This window comes from Ammospiza nelsoni, chromosome 21 (genome assembly GCF_027579445.1).
Source record: "Ammospiza nelsoni isolate bAmmNel1 chromosome 21, bAmmNel1.pri, whole genome shotgun sequence".
NCBI classification, from domain to species: domain Eukaryota; kingdom Metazoa; phylum Chordata; class Aves; order Passeriformes; family Passerellidae; genus Ammospiza; species Ammospiza nelsoni.
In genome coordinates, this window is record NC_080653.1 from 9,013,765 (window position 1) to 9,032,265 (window position 18,501).

The 18,501-nt window shown below is 50.6% G+C and overlaps 2 protein-coding genes across 2 annotated transcripts in view; both read left to right on the forward strand.

Annotated features, from left to right (window-relative positions):
- The window catches only part of DOC2B (double C2 domain beta), a 31,778-nt gene extending 19,180 nt beyond the window's left edge, over positions 1-12,598 (forward strand). Inside the window, exons 4-9 of the mRNA XM_059487159.1 lie at positions 264-373; positions 6,974-7,100; positions 7,304-7,461; positions 9,004-9,085; positions 9,271-9,367; positions 10,589-12,598. Coding sequence (XP_059343142.1) covers positions 264-373; positions 6,974-7,100; positions 7,304-7,461; positions 9,004-9,085; positions 9,271-9,367; positions 10,589-10,725 — 711 coding nt within the window. The 3' untranslated portion in view covers positions 10,726-12,598. The remainder of the gene's footprint in view (positions 1-263; positions 374-6,973; positions 7,101-7,303; positions 7,462-9,003; positions 9,086-9,270; positions 9,368-10,588) is intronic.
- Positions 12,599-13,370: 772 nt separating this feature from the next.
- LOC132082485 (pinopsin) lies at positions 13,371-15,948 on the forward strand. The gene is made up of 5 exons (XM_059486758.1): positions 13,371-13,710; positions 14,280-14,462; positions 14,896-15,041; positions 15,134-15,373; positions 15,811-15,948. Exons 1-5 carry the CDS (start codon positions 13,371-13,373, stop codon positions 15,946-15,948), a joined length of 1,047 nt encoding a protein of 348 aa, XP_059342741.1.
- The last annotated feature ends 2,553 nt before the right edge of the window (positions 15,949-18,501 follow it).

Consider the following 18,501-nt stretch of genomic DNA (forward strand, 5'->3'; position numbering starts at 1 on the left):
ATTAAGTAAAAACAATTCACATGTTGGATGAACAATCTCCAAACCACATTCCAAAGCAGCAAAACACGAGAGAAACAATCAGATAAAACAATCAGATAAAACCATCAGATAATTACTGTTTTCAGTTTTCTCTGAGGCTTCTCAGCTCCCCAGAAGAAGAAATCCTGGCGAAGGGGTTTTCCAGCAAACATGGCAGTGACACTGGGCCTCCTCTGCTGCCCAGATGACCAACCCCACTGACCCCACCTGCTCTGCTTTGCCAGGCAAACAAGCTGAGAACCAAAACGCTGAGGAACACCCTGAACCCCACGTGGAACGAGACCCTCACCTACTACGGCATCACCGACGAGGACATGATCCGCAAGACGCTCAGGTGGGTCCCCAGCCTGGGGGGACAGCCTCCCTCCCTCTCTCCCTTCCTCCCCCCAGCACCCTGCCAGCTGTCCCTCCCTGTTGGGGAAGATGAAACAGGAGAGCCTTATCAATATGATTGTCTGGCAAAAGATTTTGAGAATATGGAAACTGTAAGTGAGATTGAAATGAAAGCAAGCTTTGAGATACCTCGGTTACTGAACAACAGGAAAACAATGGTGTGGCCAGCTGAAGGTGATCCCCTTTTGATGGAACAACACCCTCTGCTTGCAGACAGGCCCAAGGTCAGAGCAGACCCTGCCAGCTTGGCAGAAGGGGCCCACAGAGGAGCTTTTAGGGTTTAAAATGTAACCCAGTGTGGTAATGTAATGATTCTTATAGGCTGTATGTAAATGCTGTAGGATTTGTATCTTGTATTAGATTGGTTAGTGAGAATCAGAATATTAAACACAGAAGATGATTTATGGTATTGGATTGGGAACTTCGCTCTCTTAGCTCTCACCTCTTGTCTCTTCGCTCTTGCCTTTTAAGCTCTTACCCCTTTTACTCTCTCACCCTCTCATCCTCTCTGCCCCTCTCTTCTGTCGGGCCTGCTCCGAGCTGTGGCTGCAGCTCCCTGCGCCCAGGCCCTCTGCAATAAACCCCAAGTTCCACGACCTGGCCTCAAAGATCTCTCGTCTCCATCCGTCCCGACCATGCTACCCCCATCAATTCTGCACCTCCCCACCCCAGGGACAATCCCACCCATGCCCAGCCCCACAGGAGATGCTGGCGCTGCTCCCAGCAGAGCAGGGCAGAGTTATCCCCCTCAAACCCAGAGTTGGGGTGTGTGCCCTGCATGCATCCATCTCCCCCCAAGACACTGACAGCTGATTTACAGGGCTGGGGGAGGCAGTGAGGAGCCTGTTCCTGCTGCATCTTTACCTTCAAAGCCCTCTGGTTGCTTCCTGCCTGCCCAGGTGCTGTGGTTTGGGTTTAACCTCTCCATGCCCAGCTCTCACGGGCACGTGTTGAGGCTTTGTGGTTGTGTCTTGCTGAGAAAATCTCCTCAGGGAAGTTCTGGGTCCCTTTCAGAGCTGAGCTTTTTGTTGAATTATTGTCCAACCAAACAAAGAATGTAAGTCTTTATTTTATTATTTTGTTTTGCTGGTTCAGTCTGTGCATTCAGCATCTCCCAGGGGCTGGGAGAGGCTGTGTGAGGGTGGAGCTGGGCAGGGGCAGAGCTTGGAATGATGCTCTGCAGGGAGCTGACACCTGTGAGTGCAAAGATTTCTCATGTTTTGGCCTCTGCCCCACCTGGATGAGGGCAGGAATTGTGAGCAGCCTCGGGTGCTCAATCAGCATCCTGATCTGGGGCTGTTCTGCAGGATTTGCTGTAAAATCTGGCAAAGAAAGGATTTTACACTGGCAAAGAAAGGATTTTACATCCTTCTGCAAGCACTCAGGGCTTTGCCAGCTCCGTGGCTGCAATCCCACCCTCCTCACCTGCAGATGCCCCTGGGGTTTTGTGATTTTCCCCATGCCAGGAGCTCAAATCTGCCTGGTGAAAGGTGCTGCTGGAAGGTGAACCAGGGCAGCGCCCACCTGTTGTCTGCAGAGTGCAGGGTGGTGAGGAATTCAGCACCGTGGATTATTATTATTATTTCACTTGGAAAGCATTAGTCATGCTGGAAGTGCTGCAGGCTGGTGGGGCTGGGAAGCCTCCAGTTTGTTGTTATTATTGGTGGGTGTTTTTTCCACTGCAGGCTTTGAAGTTTGCAGCCTCCTCAAGCGTGGAAATGGGTTTGTAAGGAGATGTTGGCTGAGTTGTTTGCTGGAAGCAGACAGGGAGCAGCAGGGCTCGACCCTCATTCCTCCAGGGCTCTGGGAGCCCATTCTCCCTTGGGAAGGGCTGTTGATCCTGGAGCTGTGAGATGGAGGATGCACCAAAATATGTGCAGGGCTGGATTTGCCTTTTTCCCCACAGAAATCCTGCTCTGCCCCATCCCATTCCTGCCTGACAACCTATGGAGATCCTTGTGCCCTTCCCAAAGTTCAGAACTGTGCACGGACCCCCGTGCCCCACCTAGAATCCCTCAGTGTGCAGGAGAATGTGGCTGGATTGACTTTAAAGATAATTTCCTTTGGGCAAGGACATCTCCACTATTCCAGGCTGCTCCAAGCTCTGTCCAACCTGGCCTTGGGCACTTCCAGGGATCCGGGAGCAGCCACAGCTTCTCTGGGCACCCTGTGCCAGGGCCTGCCCACCCTCCCAGGGAAGGATTTCTTCCCAATATCCCATCTAAACTGGCCGTCTGTCAGTGTTTTGGTGTGGCTGGAGCTGTTTCCCTGCTCTGAGCTGGCCCTTCACTCCCCACAGAAAACATCTCCATGCACTGGGTGCTCTGCTTCACCCATCCACCTTCTCCTCCAAATATCTCCTTCTCCACGAGCAAAAGCCACCTTCAAAGCCAGCAGGACTCTGGTTTTCCCTGTGTTAATCAGTTGAGGCTCCTGCCAGGCAGCTGGTGCTGCTTGAAAGAGCATCAGTGATGCTCCGCTGGCTCTGGGTGGTGCCCGTTCCCTGGGAGCCTCCCTGGTGCTGAGCTGGGCAGGGGATGCAATTCCAGAGTCTCTTTAATGTGAAAATAAAGGCAGAGAGATCAAAGCTGCCTCCCTGCAGCCTGGAGATGTGGCAGGGAAGCTGGAAAAGCACCCAGAAAAAAAAAAAAAAAATCTTCCCTGCCCACCTGGTGGGATGTGTCCAGCATGGATTGCTGGGGTGGTGCTGGCATGGGGCACCATGACAGGGCCTGCAGCCTTGTGGAGGGGACAAGTGGCATTTGTCAGGACATCCCAGAGGGTTTGGTGTTGGATCCCCTCCTTCCCAAGCCCCCAGCCCAGATTCTCCCTCATCCCTGCATGGCCTTGTCCAAAGTGGTGCAGTGACTTTGCTGTCCCACCTCCCCGAGGTGAAGGAGAGGTGAAGGCAGCCCAGCTAATTGCTCTGGCAAGCAGGGTTTTGTTAATGAAGCAACCCCCTCAGATATTTGGGATTTCGTGGAGAGCAGCAGGTGGGAGGATCTCGAAAGGTCTCATCCATTCATTGAATTAAATATCCCTGAGTGGAGCCCAAGGCTTAGCAGGGATGAAGCCACCCACCAGCCTGGGAAAAGGCAGGTTCAGAGCCGTGCAAAACACCCTGGAGTGCACAGATGGATGGGACTGGGGACAGATTCCCTGCCTGCAGCAAGGGGGAAATCCCACCCTGGAGCCCCCATTCCCACCACGGGGTACAGTGTCAGGGGGAGGCAGAGAAATGCTGCAGGGGAAGCTGGAACAGGCAGGATACAATCTCCCCCAGTTAAATAATAGATGTAATATACAATAAATAAATTGCATTCATAATAAATACCCGAGCTGGCCAGATATTGGATACAATTATTCATATCCAGATATATTGGCGAGCTGATGCATTATTCATGGGCTACTCAGCTAGCCCACGAATGCCAGGAATTCTTTGTTTAATCATGTGTTTGACAAACATCATGACTCATTAAATGTATTATTCAGAAAATAGTATTTGATCAGGACTAATAAGCTGAATGCAGCCACTTCAAGGTTTGGGGTCCCAAATTGCTTTAGTCTGGATGAATGAGGCTTGCTCGGAATTGCAGGTGCACTTGTAATTACAGCTCATTTCTGCTGTGCTTTCTGTGCTCAGACTTGGAGGCATTTTGTGGTGCAGCCCATGATGGAATCCTCCTTTTGTTTTCTGGAGAACTGGCCTTTCACAAGGGGTTATTCTGTCTCCTTGCCTGGTGTGGCCTGTCCTTGAACCAAGCCAGCATCACCTGCTCCTTGCGGGGAGCCCACCTTGGGGATTTTAGGTACAGGGGATGATCTCAGGCTCTGCTCTGGGTGTTTTTATGGAAAAGGGTCCTTGCTGACCCCCATTTCCCCTTTCCACACTGGGAAGGAGCCCGTGTGAGGGAGCAGAAGCCATGAGTCAGCTGCTGGAGCCGCTCAGTGAGTCAGGGCTGGAGCCCAGGAGCCCGGGCTGAGTGGGAGGGAGGAGAGGTTTAATGAGCAGTGATTGTTCATTTGCTGCTTAGTTTCCTTCCAAGGTGCTTTTCACAGCCATTAATGTAAAGATCACGACCCCATGGTGAGGATATCAAATGGAACACCAGGCTGGAGGGATTTGGGTTAATAAGGAGAGATGGGGAAGGGGTGAAGCTCCAGTTCCAGGCTGGCGATGGAAGGGGAATGAAGCTGCCAGAGGCAACTCGTGCTGTTTGTCATGGGGCTGATTTTGTAACCCAAGGCATGAAAATTCCATCACATGGATCTCTCCTAATGAAATCCAAGCTGGTGTGATTGCAGTATGCCCTTTTCCAAAGGGAGGGATGGGGCTGGAGCTTCCTGCTCGTCTCACTCAAAGCTCACTGCCCTCACCAATGGGCCAGTGCTGGAAATCCCATTCCAGAGGGGATGAACTGCAGCTGGGAGGAGGAACTGGGGCTGGGACTGGCAGAGCTGGCACAAAACTCCCTCTGGGCATCACAGCAGATGGGCACAAATGTGGGGACCAGAGGTGCCACAGGAAAAACGGGGCTGAGAAGGACCTGGAGGTGCCTCCAGCTCCACTGTTCATGGCAGGGACAGCTCCCAGGGCCAAAATCCACTTCCCAAGGGCCTTCCCATGTCCCTGAGGGCACTGAAACAGGGCCCAGTGTGACAGATGTGGGAGATGCTCTCCCTGCCACCAGCACTGGAGTTTTCCACCTTTCCTTCCTGGGCTTTTGCCCATCCTGAGGCTCCAGAGCTCTCACAGCAAGCAGGACGTTGTGTTTGGGATCTTGCTGTGCTCCCCTGGACATTGCCAGGAGAATTGTCACGTTTTTGAGAGGTAAACCATCCCAAACCCTGTCTCCCTGAGTGCCCAGGAGCCAGCACCACTCCTCAATTGCTGGGTGTAGGCACAGATCCTGGGCTGCCAGCTCCCTGTGTCCCCTCCTGTCCCCTCCTGTCCCCTCCACACTCCTGGCAAGTGCAGTGGAGCTCTGGAGCTGCTGCTCCTTTGCTGGTTTTGTTCTTTACAAGAAAGAGGAGAGGAAATGGGGAACATTGTGCCTGCATTTGAGATTCTCTTTGAGGATTTCAGCCTTGTGGTGGGGTGGTTTTTGCTGTGGGTATCTATAGTAACGCTGCATCCAGCACACTTTTCTGGAGAGCAGCATTCCCTATTTTCCTGCTCATATCATTATTTTTTTTTTCCCCAAACCCCTTTTCTGTGCTGCTCCCCAGCCCTGATGATCCTTGTGCTGTGGCACTGAGACATCCCCATGGCTTCCTTGCTTCCTTGCTGCTCATTTGTGAGCATGAGGGGGGTCACACCATCCTTGGATAAGGCACTAAAGCATCCACAGATAAATAATCTATTGATAAATAGATTTATGGGCAGGGATAACCCATCCATGGATAAACCAGCCAGATGCTGAGCAGGCCAGAGGTGTGCTGTGTAATTATTTACCCTCAGGTGGGATCACAGGGCATAATTTATCTTTAATTACTGTGGTCCCTGGGGGAAGAAGTGCCACCCATGGGGAGATGGACTCCAAAGGGAGTGGGTGTTTTTTTGTTTTTTATGGAGAAAGGATGGAAGGGAAGGGAAAATAAATTTCTTCCCTTCATGGGCAGGGAGCCCAGCCAGTCCCTGCATGGCTCCAGTGGGGATGCAGGATGCTCCCTTTGCCTGGGGATGGTTTTCCCCATTCCCAGCCCTGCTTCTCCCTCAGGGCACCCTCCTGGCCCTCTGGGATTTGGGGAGCTGCAAGCAGAGGCTCCTGCAAGCACTGACTTTGCTCCTCTGCCAGGAGCAGCACAGGAATGACTCATGAGCTGCCAGCTCAGGGAAAGGCAGTGGTGGCTTTTTCATGGAAAAGCTTTTCCATGGAAAACAGCCTGGGCTCAGCCTCGCCTCACTGGGGTGCACCCCAGGGTCCCAGCAGGGCTGGGAGAGCTTCACCTGCCCAAGGTGTGACATTTCCCATGCTCTGGGTGTGGGAGTCACTCCTGGCCCTGGTGGGGCAGGAGGTGGCAGAGCTGCTCTGTGTCTCCTCTGGGTCACCCTGGGAGCTGCCAGCTCCAGCAGTGCCTGAGATCCTCAGGAAGGAGCTGTGTGGGAAGCAGGCTTCTCCCAGCCACACAAGGGAGGCATGAGGAAGAGCCTCCATGGCTGGGCAAAATGCAGCTCCAGCAACTCTGAATAATTTTGCTTCAGTCGCTGATGACTCTGATGTTTTAATGGAAGGGTCATTAGGGTGGTTGCTTGCTTTTCCAGCAGTGCCTGGGCTGGGTTGTGCATTTAGGCACAGAGACTCACACCCTGAGCTGCCCTGGCCGGGCTGTGCCCATTCCATTCCATTCCATTCCATTCCATTCCATTCCATTCCATTCCATTCCATTCCATCCCATCCCATCCCATCCCAGCTGTTTTCCAGCTGCCAGCAGAGGAGCTGCCCTGTCCGTGGCCTGGACAAGGATGACCTCAGCTGCTCCCTCTCTGTGGGGACACTGCCCTGTCCCCAGTGTCCCTGCTCACCCCGTGCTCTTGCAGGATCTCGGTGTGTGACGAGGACAAGTTCCGGCACAACGAGTTCATCGGCGAGACGCGCATCCCGCTGAAGAAACTGAAACCCAACCAGACCAAAAACTTCAACATCTGCCTGGAGAAGCAGCTGCCGGTGAGTGAGGGGCGTTCAGAGCCTCACCCCACCCTGGAATCACAGGCACAGCAGCTTCTCCCTGTGGCATGTGGGAATGTGGAGCTGTTTGATCCCTCAAACAACATCAGGGATGTGGGGAAGAGCATCCCTTGGCTGGGGAGGTGTCTGGATGTGGCTGTACCCCAGCACAGCCCCCCAGACTGGGTGCATTCCCTCCCCAGATAGATAAAACAGAGGACAAGTCGCTGGAGGAGCGTGGCAGGATCCTCATCTCCCTCAAGTACAGCTCGCAGAAGCAGGGGCTGCAGGTGGGCATCATGCGCTGCGCCCACCTGGCTGCCATGGATGCCAACGGCTACTCCGACCCCTACGTCAAAATGTGAGTGTCACCCCTCAAAATGTGAGTGTCACCCATCAAAATGTGAGTGTCACCCATCAAAATGTGGCCAAAATGTGAGTGTCACCCATTGAAATGTGGGTGTCACCCATTGAAATGTGAGTGTCACCCATCAAAATGTGTCACCCATCAAAATGTGGTCAAAATGTGAGTGTCACCCATTGAAATGTGAGTGTCACCCGTCAAAATGTGGTCAAAATGTGAGTGTCACCCGCCAAAATGTCACCCATGTCACCCATCAAAACGTGTCGCCTGTCAAAATGTGAATGTCACCCATTGAAATGTGAGTGTCACCTGTCCAAATGTGACTGTCACCCGTCAAAATATGAGTGTTATCCATCAAAATGTGAGTGTCACCCGCGGCCCTGCTGTCCCCTCCCGCCCCTCCCCGCAGCGGGAATTAATTGCTCTCATTAGGAGATGCAAATGAGGCTGTCAGGCAGCAGCCTGCCCCTGCCTGGGGCGTTATTCCCTGGCATTGTTTGGCAGAGCTTCCAGGTGAGGTGGGCACAGCACTTGGTGCTGAGGGGATGTCTCTGTCTCACCACAGCTCCTGGTTATTTTGGGATGGAACTTTTCAAATTCACTCCCTGCCTGTCCCACCTCCTTGTCTCCACTGTGCTGACTCAAATTTGGGCACTTTTAGGGATGGGATTTGCTAAGGCAGAACCACTGTGAGAAACCACACCTGGGAGATCCAGGGATGGAATTCATCAGCAGCAGGCTTTCACCTTCTTATTTAATTGGTTTTTAGGGGTGGAGGTGTTTGTATAAAAATCCCCTGTTTCTTTTATAGATGCCCATGAGAGGCTCAGCCCCTGAGCAGCACAATTGCCATTGCACCCAGCCAGTTTTGGGTGTCTCCTGTGCCATCCTCAGGAGATTGCATCTGCAGGGATCAGAGCAGATAGGGAGCTGATGCTTCTCAGTACAAGCCCTAATTTTTTTAATTATCAGCAAGATCTGGAACGTGTAGCAAGGAAGCAGAACCGATGTTTAAAGGCGCAGCACCAGCACAAAACCACGATGGGTTGGCTTTGGCCTGGCCCATATTTCAGTCCCCTCTCTGCCTGATGACACATGACACTTTAATCTTGTTTTCTGTCCAGAATATCAGCAGGGAACAGCTCAAAGCTGCTCCATTTCCCACCCTGCATGTGGTTCCTGTCTCCTGGAGAGGCTCTGCATGAGCAGACCAGTCACAACGCAGAGTGTGGACAGGTCCTGGGCTGGGAGTGCTGGCTTTGGAGAGCATTTTGTGTGCAGTGCCAGTGTCCCCTAGGGACTGGAGATGGGATAATCGGTGCTCTCTGATGGCAGCTGGCTTGGTTCTGAGGAGGGGAAATGCTGAAATGCTGCCTCCCCCCAGCTGGCCCCAGCATTTTGGCAGGGGAGGAGGATCTGGAGGTTCAGGTGGCTCAGTCACCCACCTCACCCTGGCTCTGCTCAGGAGCTGCAGCCACTGATGTCCCCACCCTTGGCCTCCTGCCCTCCTCACTGGGACCCACTCTGGTCTCCTTGCAGTTACTTGAAACCAGATGAGGACAAGAAATCCAAGCACAAGACAGCAGTGAAGAAGAAAACGCTGAACCCCGAGTTCAACGAGGTGGGTGTGGTTCTCGCCAAGGGGCTTTTTTTAACCTCAGACTTAAAAGATAAAAATTCACCACCTTGGTCACTGTGTGAGGGATTGGGGTTGGGTACCCTGTGGGCAGCAAAGCCTGAGGAGGAGGAGGAGGATGGGCAGCCCCAGCCCCTGGCTCATCCTGGCTCTGCCTCTGCTCTCCACAGGAGTTTTTCTATGAGATAAAGCACGGTGACCTGGCAAAGAAGACCCTGGAAGTCACTGTGTGGGACTATGACATTGGGAAATCCAACGATTTCATAGGTGAGTGGCACTCTCCAGAAGGTCTCCTTGGCTTTCCTTTCTATTTATCTTTGCTGTCTGTGCCTCTCATTTCTCCTGCACTCCTCCACCCCCTGGTTTGTTCTCCATGCCCACATTCATTCTCGCTGGCTTTCTGTTCTGCTTTTATCCCTCTCCTGCACCTGAGCCTCTCACAGAGCATCCAAGCAGGGAGAAAATGCATCTGCCTCTCCCCTTCTGTTTTCAGACGTTTTCCTCCAAGTGCAAAACATGTTTAACAGGGAGGTTTCATTTATCTCTGTTGGATGTCTGGGCTGTTTGTGATTTTGTCTCTGGTCACTGTGATTTATCACTAACTAGTGCCTGGTACCTCTGACAGCCCCTGTGATTGCAGTGAGCCCTTGGCACAGGGGACAGGGGCACTGCCTCGGGCTGGGGCACTGCCTGGGACGGATCCCACACCACAGCCATGAGGGTGTGGGGAATTTGGGCTAGGTTTCACATCAGGTTGGATGCTGTGAGGATGCTGATGAATGCTAATGAAACCTGGCTACCTCCAGCATCCTCCTCTGTGACGGTGTTCACAGGGGTCTGAGGATGGGGGAAGAGACGAGGATGTGACTCCATGTTTCAGAAGGCCTGATTTATTATCTTATTTTATTTTATTTTATATATATATATATATATATATATATATATATATATATATAAAATCTAATATATATAATATTTATATAATATATTACATTTAACATATTATATAATATATGTATATTATATAATATATATATAATATATATTATATTATATATTCTAAATATTAAATATATTATATATAATATATATAATATATTGTATATATAATATATATTATATATTATATATATTTTATTAAAACTATACTAAAAGAATAGAAGAAAGGATCTTTTCAGAAGGCTAGCTAAGAATGGAAAAAGAAAGAATGATAAAAGCTTGTGGCTTGGACTCTCTGTCTGAGCCAGCTGACTGTGATTGGCCATTAATTAGAAACCACTCTATGAGACCAATCCCAGATGCACCTGTTGCATTCCACAGCAGCAGATAACCATTGTTTAGATTTTGCTCCTGAGGCCTCTCAGCTTCTCAGGAGGAAAAATCCTAAGGAAAGGATTTTTCAGAGAATATCATGGCTACACCCCTCCGCATCTCTCAGCATCAGCTGATGCTCCCCCCACACCTCTCCCTCTCTTTCTCCCTCCCAAGGCGGAGTCGTGCTGGGAATCAATGCCAAAGGGGAGCGGCTCAAGCACTGGTTCGACTGCCTGAAGAACAAGGACAAGAAGATCGAGCGCTGGCACACGCTGACCAACGAGCTGCCGGGCGCCGTGCTCAGCGACTGAGCCTCGCGGCTGCACAGCCTTGGGCTCCTCCCAGCTTTGGATTTGGGGGATCCCAGGACAGCCAGGACAGCAGGACACCCCCAGCAGGGCCTGGCTGCAGGGAAGCCCTTCCCAGGGAAGAAGGCACAGGTGGTTTGCTCTGGCGTCTCCAGAACGCCTCTTTGCGCCCTGCCGCACTCGCAGCCCCGCTCTGGAGCGTGCACTGCACACTCACACTCACACTCACGCAGGTGTGCGCCCCTGCATGCACTGCAGTCTGGCTCCTCTCCCAAATCCTGCCTCTACTCACAGTTTACCTTCTCGCTGCCTTGCAAGTCAGTGGCAAAAAAAAAAAAAAAAATGAATGCGTCCGTCCGCGTCCATGTGTCCGGCATCGGCAAAAGGCATCCCCAAAAAAACACACACAGAACCCAGAACTGTCTCCTGGAGGCAGCTTGTGCCATATCTCTGGTGGTTTGTCAGTCTCTGTGGTTTGGGCCTAAACAGTCTTTTCTGCATTTCAAGCTCCTCTGTTGGAATGATTGTGTCCCTGGTGAACCCGGACAGAGTGTTTGCTCTCCTTCCAGGAATGCTGTGCTCGTCCTCTCCAGTAAAACTCACTGCAGGCAGCAGAGCTGTGCAGACCAAGCTTTTCCTCCTCCTGGGATCAGGCAGCTTCACCTTTGGGAGGCAAAATGAAAAAGGTCCCTGGAACAGCCTGGCTGTTCCTGCTGCCCAGGAAGCAGCTCCTCTCCTAATGAAACCATGCCATGCAGCAGCACGGCTGCTTTTCCAGCAGAGCCAGCTTTCAGGCTGAATTTTTCTATAATTTTTCCCTTTTTCATCCCTTTCTAATTCATGCATTAAATAATGAAGATGCTGAGCCTCAGAGCTGAGCCAGAATTGTGTTTGTAACTCGGCATGGCCGTGAGGTTGATTCATTTTCTGCCTCAGCATCCAAACCAAATAAATTTCTGTGTATGGCACAGTAATATTAATATGGCAAAGTAATAATATATTAATATTATAACAATACCAGATATCATCCTCTGTGATCCACCTTGGCTGGATCTTCATCCTCATCCCACCAGGCATCCAGTGGGATAAGCTAAAGCTTTCTAGGAAATGCTGCACCATTCCCAAAATGTTTGGAAGCCTTTAAACAATGATTTCATAGAAAGAGCTGCTCTTTCCCCACGAGTCTCAGTTACCCTCAGCTTCCAAGCCCTGTGCAGGTATTGCCAACTTCTTTTTTTTTCTCTTGGGAAGCAATGGAATCTCTGGAAACCTATGTTTACTTTTCCAAGTGATGATCCTGGTACACCGTGTTACACCTCCTTTGATATTGGGGTGGGGGGAGGGAGATAAAAGGAATAAAACCAACCTTCATAGGGGTTTTTTAAATAACTCAATATTTGTAATGCATCCTGCAGATGTGCACGGATTTTATTTGAATACTGGCAGCCTGTCAAGTCGGATGTTCCCACTAATCCTTTCTGGTCCAGCACCTTAAAACCTGGTTGGGATCTGAGCTTCCAGGGAAGCTCCAGGAGCACCAGGTTGGCTGTGCCTCCCTTTTCTGACAAAATTCCTTTCAGTCCATCCTTTTTCCCAGCCTATGAAACTGGTTGATGCCTGAGGTGGAGTAGGACACGTGTGTGTGGGTTCCTTCACTTTGTACCCCAGTCTTTTCTAAGTGGACACTCCGTCCCTCGTCCCAGCTGCATGCAGAGTTGGTGGTTGTCATGCCAGGCCTCGTGAAAATGTTTGATACCAATGTTTTGCTACCATGTGAAGGCTGCAGAAACCGTCCTTACCTGCATCCTGAGAGACTTTTGTATTTCAGTATTACCTATCTGTGTACTTTTGGTCAGATTTGTTAATATTTATAACGAGAACCGAAAATAAAAAGGTTAAAAAATAAAAATTAAACAAAAAAAGAAAGAAAGGTTGATGCTGGTGGTGCAGCTTTTGAATTTGGGGGATGGCAAGGATTTGGGAAGAAATGGTTTTAAACTAGAGCATGGGGGGCTTCTTGGCCCAATATAGCATAAATAATATAAATGTACTATATAAATACTATAAAATACTATAAATGTATTATAAATATTATGTAAGTACTTATAAGTATTTATTAAAATATATATATGGGGATGGAGAAATATATATAGATATAGATATATAGGGATATATATAGATATATATATATATGGAGAGAGAAAATACATAAATATGGCCCAATATATGGAGAGAGAAAATACATATATATGGCCTAATTAAGTACATATTCTACATGTATATTTTTATTTATTTATGTTTAATATGTATTCAGTAGCCTTGAAGCCCAGCAAACCCAGGGCACAGGGAATGATGTCCAGACCCAGGTGCCAAGGCAAGGCTCACAGATGGAAAACACAAGGAAAAAAAATATTTACTCAATTAAATGATGCTCTGTTCAGCCATCAGATTTCTGTTTAAGTCACTCTTTATCCCCTTGGGAATAAAGAGCTGATTATAAAAAGCAGGAGGGGAGGACAAACCCTTCAGATTAAAATAAAGCTTAAGGTATTTGAAAGCCAAGCTGCTCTGGGGCACGTCAGCCCCTCCAGCTCTATAAAGGGGCTCAGCTTTTGGGGGAGCTCACCTGCCCCAGGTGCTGCTGCTCCATGGAGAGCACCCAGGACCCCCCAAACAGCAGCACCCCAGGGCCCTTTGATGGCCCCCAGTGGCCCCACCAGGGCCCCAGGGCCATGTACCTGGCAGTGGCCGTGCTCATGGGGCTGGTGGTAGCCTCGGCCTCGGTGCTCAATGGCCTGGTCATCGTGGTGTCCATCCGGCACAAGAGGCTGCGCTCGCCCCTCAATTACATCCTGGTGAACCTGGCCGTGGCCAACCTGCTGGTGACGCTCTGCGGCAGCTCCGTCAGCCTCTCCAACAACATCCAGGGCTTCTTCGTGTTTGGGGAGCGCCTCTGCCAGCTGGAGGGCTTCATGGTGTCCCTGACAGGTAAGGAGAGCACTCCAGACCTGCCCCTGGGCTGTGGGTGGTGCTTTTGGGTTTGGCAGAGGGGCTTTGGAGATGTTTCTGCACCTAAAGTCAACGGTTTTATGTTGTGGGAAGTTGTGTCCTTCAGCTCTTGGTTAGCACAGGGAAGGGTTGGCTGTGCCAGGTCACCACATGTCCAGTCTTGGTGTTGACAGAGTGGGAAATGCCACTTGGGGACATTGGGAATCCTTGTTTGGGATGTATTTCATGGGTGCTGGCTGTGCACCAGGGACTGGAAATTGCACAAAACCTCTCCTTGAGGACACCGTGCTGTTGTAACCACGAGGCGTCACAGCCACCCATTGCCAACTTCATCTCTAAGGGCCAAATATCCCCGTTGTCCCTGCTGTGAGAGAAGCGGTGCCAAAATCAGTTTCTAACAGCCAAATATCACAGCTGTCCCTGATGTGAGGAAAAAACATCCGACTTGTTGTTCAAACAACATTTCCTTGAACTAAACCATCGCCTACCAGGTGCCAGCACGGGCAGCAGAAACTGTCCCTGAGACACAACCCCTGCTGTCCCCCCAGGCATCGTGGGGCTGTGGTCCCTGGCCATCCTGGCCTTGGAGAGGTACCTGGTGGTCTGCAGACCCCTGGGAGACTTTCGGTTCCAGCGCCGGCACGCTGCCAGCGGCTGTGCCTTCACCTGGGGCTGGTCCCTGCTCTGGACAACCCCACCTCTGCTGGGCTGGAGCAGCTACGTGCCTGAAGGTAGGGGAGATGTGCATCAGACTCCGCTGTGCTGTCTTCTTGTGTCTTGTTTTCAAGCCTGGGGTAGCTGGAGGGTGTCTGGGCTGGAGTCTAAAGGGTTAATATCTCCTGTTAATATCTCCTGCTTGCTCAGCCAATAATCCTCTCCTGGAGGTTGTTCTTTGGGTGTTCCCCACCACAGGACACTCTGCAGCAGTTGTTATTGGAGCTGCTCTGGCTGCTGGAGCATCACCCAGCCCAAACCTGCTCTTGTAGGGGCCTGACACAACTCCACTACAAATCACAAATCACATCTGGCCAGCCCAAACCCCCAGTGGCTGATCTCCAGGCCCTTGGGATGGACACACGAGGTGGCATGGCTGTTTTGGAGCCTGTCCTTGGGCCCTTATCCAAGCCCCAACTGCTTTGGGCTCATTCCCAACCTTTATTCCAGGCCTGAGAACCTCCTGCGGGCCCAACTGGTACACGGGCGGCAGCAACAACAGCAGCTACATCCTGGCCTTGTTTGTCACCTGCTTCGTGGTGCCCCTCAGCCTGATCCTCTTCTCCTACACCAACCTGCTGCTGACCCTGCGGGCAGTAAGTGAGCCCAGCAATTGTTTCATCCCACAAGGGGTGGGATGCTGTTCCAGGCTGCTGACAGGCCTCTCCTCTCTCCCAAACCCCCACAGGCAGCAGCACAGCAGCAGGAGTCGGACACGACGCAGCAGGCGGAGCGGGAGGTGACACGCATGGTGGTGGCCATGGTGGTGGCCTTCCTCACCTGCTGGCTGCCCTACACCACCTTTGCGCTGGTGGTGGCCACCAACAAGGACATTGTCATCCAGCCAGCCCTGGCATCCCTGCCCTCCTACTTCTCCAAGACGGCCACGGTCTACAACCCCATCATCTACGTCTTCATGAACAAACAGGTGAGAGAAAGCTCCAAACAAACAGAGCAACCAACAAACCAAGCTGGAGAACAGCTCAAAAATCCTGGGGGAACCATCTATCCTATCTGGAAGTGTGGTCCCAGGCTCGGGGTTGCTGTGTAAGCAGCAAGGATTTGGGGAATAAGACGGAAAGGGAGGGAGCAGCCTGCGAGCCCGAACAAGAGCTCATTTTCTGCTTCCATGGTTTTATGGGGGTGAGGAAACTTAATGTTGGATCACAAGCTGCTCGTTGGATCACAAGCTGTTTGCTTTGTGAAGGCACAAAGCAAACAGAATGAAACTTTTATTGTCCATAAACCACAAAGAGTTGGGCTGGGAATAGACAGAGATCTTTCCCAAAGTACAACCAGGGTCCAAGCTGCCGAGTCGCCGGATTTCTGCTGCCGCAAATAACCTGTCCCTTCCTTCCTGCCCAGTTCCAGAGCTGCCTGCTGGGAATGCTGTGCTGTGGTTACCACCCCAGGGGCATGGGGAAAACCTCTCCAGCTGCCCCCGGTCCCCAGGTGGCTGCAGAGGGGCTGAGGAACAAGGTGACACCATCCCACCCCGTGTGACAACAGCCACATCCTGCCTGCACCAGTGCCAGCTCCAGGACCTGCCTGTGCCACCCACAGCAGCACAGAGGGCTCGGGGTGGAGCTGATGGGGGCTCTCCGAGGCTGGAGAGGTCCCCAACAACATGAAAAAGACAGGACAGTGTCTTCTTGCAGGTGAGGAGCCATCCCATCATGGGAGAAAATGCAGATTTTCACTACGTCCCTCTCCTAAGGAACCCCCTCCCTCCCAGCCCCTCACCTTGGAGCCTTTCAAGAACACAAAAAATGAACAGTAATTTTTCCTCAGTGCTGTTTGGCCCAGAGTCAGGTGGAACATGGTCTGTCACCATCCCCTGACAGACCAAGCCCTGCCTGCAACGCCTGGTCCCGCTGGGAAGTTCAGGGAGATGCTGCAAACCTGGCATAAATCCAGCAGGAATGTTTGAGAGCCAACTGTGTTAATAAACACTGATAAATACTGAGCAGTTCATCTGTTTTATTGGCTGATGGAAGGTTTGACAGAAAACACATCCCCTCCTGCCACCAGAGCTGGCACATCCCTCGTGGCAAGTGCCACAAATATCCCTACAGACAGCCAGGAAATAAAACAGACACAAAGTTAATTTTCTTTTTTTAGACTTAAGGCAATAAGGAAAGGTCTGAATTCACTGATTTCCCAGCTAGGGTGAAAACACAAGTGGTACCAGGCCTCAAGGCATAGCAGAGGCCCACCAGGAGCAAACAAAAGATGCCAAAGCCTGAAAGGATAAAATAAAAGATAAAAAACCTCCACGGGCTCCACAGCTTCACACCTCGTCTCAAATCTCCAATCCCAGTGTTTATCTACCCCAGCTGCAATCACACTTCTGTTTTTGGAGGCAGATTCTGTCATTCAGGAGCCCAGGAAAGGCTGCTGAAGGTGATATTGAAGGCAGCAAGTCGATGAAACTGGGTTTCACCCAATTCCTCTATCTCTAAAAAAGCCTGCCAGCCTTCAGAGTTGTCTTACAGAGTTCTGATCCTGAACCCTTGAATTGCTTTCAAAATGAGGTGATCCACAGCCAGGCACCCCAGCAATTTGCACTGCCATGGAGGATGATGAGATCTGGGAGACAGAGGGTTTGGTTTTTGGTTTTTTTTCACCATCTGAGAGTCTCTGCTTCAATCCAAAAATAAAACAAAAATCCCCAAACCACCCCAGTCCAAAGGAATGAAACATGTTGGAGCAACCTGGGCTAGTGGAAGGCAGCAGAGAGGTGGAATTAAATCATATTTATGGTATTTTCCAACCCAGACCATTCCATGACTCCATGACCTGGTGTGGGGGGACAGGACACCCATGCCCACCCCTGCCTCAGCCTCCCTCTCTCCTGCTGCGCAGAACAGCTCACAGGGCTCAGAGAGGAATTAGAACAGCTCAGTATCACTGTTTTAATTTAATTAATTGGGCTTTCATTCTCTGGGAAGCTGAAAAGCAGCATTAGATGGGCCCTCTGATCTCCTCTGCTGTCTTGCACTGGTCCTTGTTTAATTGTTCCTGTTAATCACAGCTTTTGTGCCCATGCTTTACGTTATCAGGATGATTCAAGTCCGTGCTGAACTTAAATCTGGGGAAGCACAAGCAGCTGAGAAACTGAAATCTCTGTTGTGTTCTGGCCCCGATAAGGAGATCAGACAGGCCATGGGGCTGCTTGAAAGGCCCTCCACCAACAGAAATAAAAATTCTCCACATTAAGATTAAAAAAAGATAGGGAAACTGTTCACAGTCTGCTCACCATTTGGTCCCACAGATAAAATAGAACAAGAAATGCAGGAAGCTGAGATTTCACATGTTGTTATCCAGCCAGGGATGGATAATTCTGTGCATGTGAAAACGCTCCCGTGCTGCTCTCCACACACTGCTGCAGCCACTTGGCTTTGGCTACCTTTTATTTAATTAAACAAGCCTGAAACCCAACAAAAACACCACCCAAAGTGAGAGGGAATGACCCTCAGTTACAAGCCACCAAGGAGAGGATCACAAAATCCAAATTTGCAATTTAACTTTTTGCACTCTCTGTCCCTGCTGGTGACACAGCCCCGGGGCCGTGGGGAGCAGGATCTTGTTCCAGCAGCTCCTACCAGGAATAAAAATCCTCCTGCCTGCAGCACAGAGGTCCCACACAGAGAATCCAGGTTGGAACAAGGCTGGGTTAGAAAATATTAAACATTTTTTTGGCCATAATTGTGTCACAGCCTGGGGCGAGGCCTGTGCTAGGCCTGAGGCGCCTCTGTCACTGCCACCACAGCACAAACACATAAAAGATTTTTATTTTCTCTTATCTTTCCTCAGAAACATTTTTATTTTCTCTTATATTTCCTCCCCCACCCCTGCAGGATCCTCCCTGGAGCAGCTCCATCAGGGCCTGGTTGTATCATGGCCTGATGATGGGAAGCAATGTTAAAAACAAATTAAAAACCCCAACAAAACAACCCCAAAACTGAACCTCCAAGCCAGAAAAAGAACAAAAGGCAGCACAATAACCTTGGAAACTTTTATTAATGTTGTTTAACCAAATGAACAGGTAAAGAA

Bases quoted from the DNA above. Each gene is read 5' to 3' on its own strand.
- LOC132082485 (XM_059486758.1), top strand. From the start codon at position 13,371: ATGGAGAGCACCCAGGACCCCCCAAACAGCAGCACCCCAGGGCCCTTT. The intron at 13,711-14,279 runs GTAAGGAGAGCA...CTGTCCCCCCAG, and splicing joins CTTCATGGTGTCCCTGACAG to GCATCGTGGGGCTGTGGTCC. The intron at 14,463-14,895 runs GTAGGGGAGATG...CCTTTATTCCAG, and splicing joins GAGCAGCTACGTGCCTGAAG to GCCTGAGAACCTCCTGCGGG.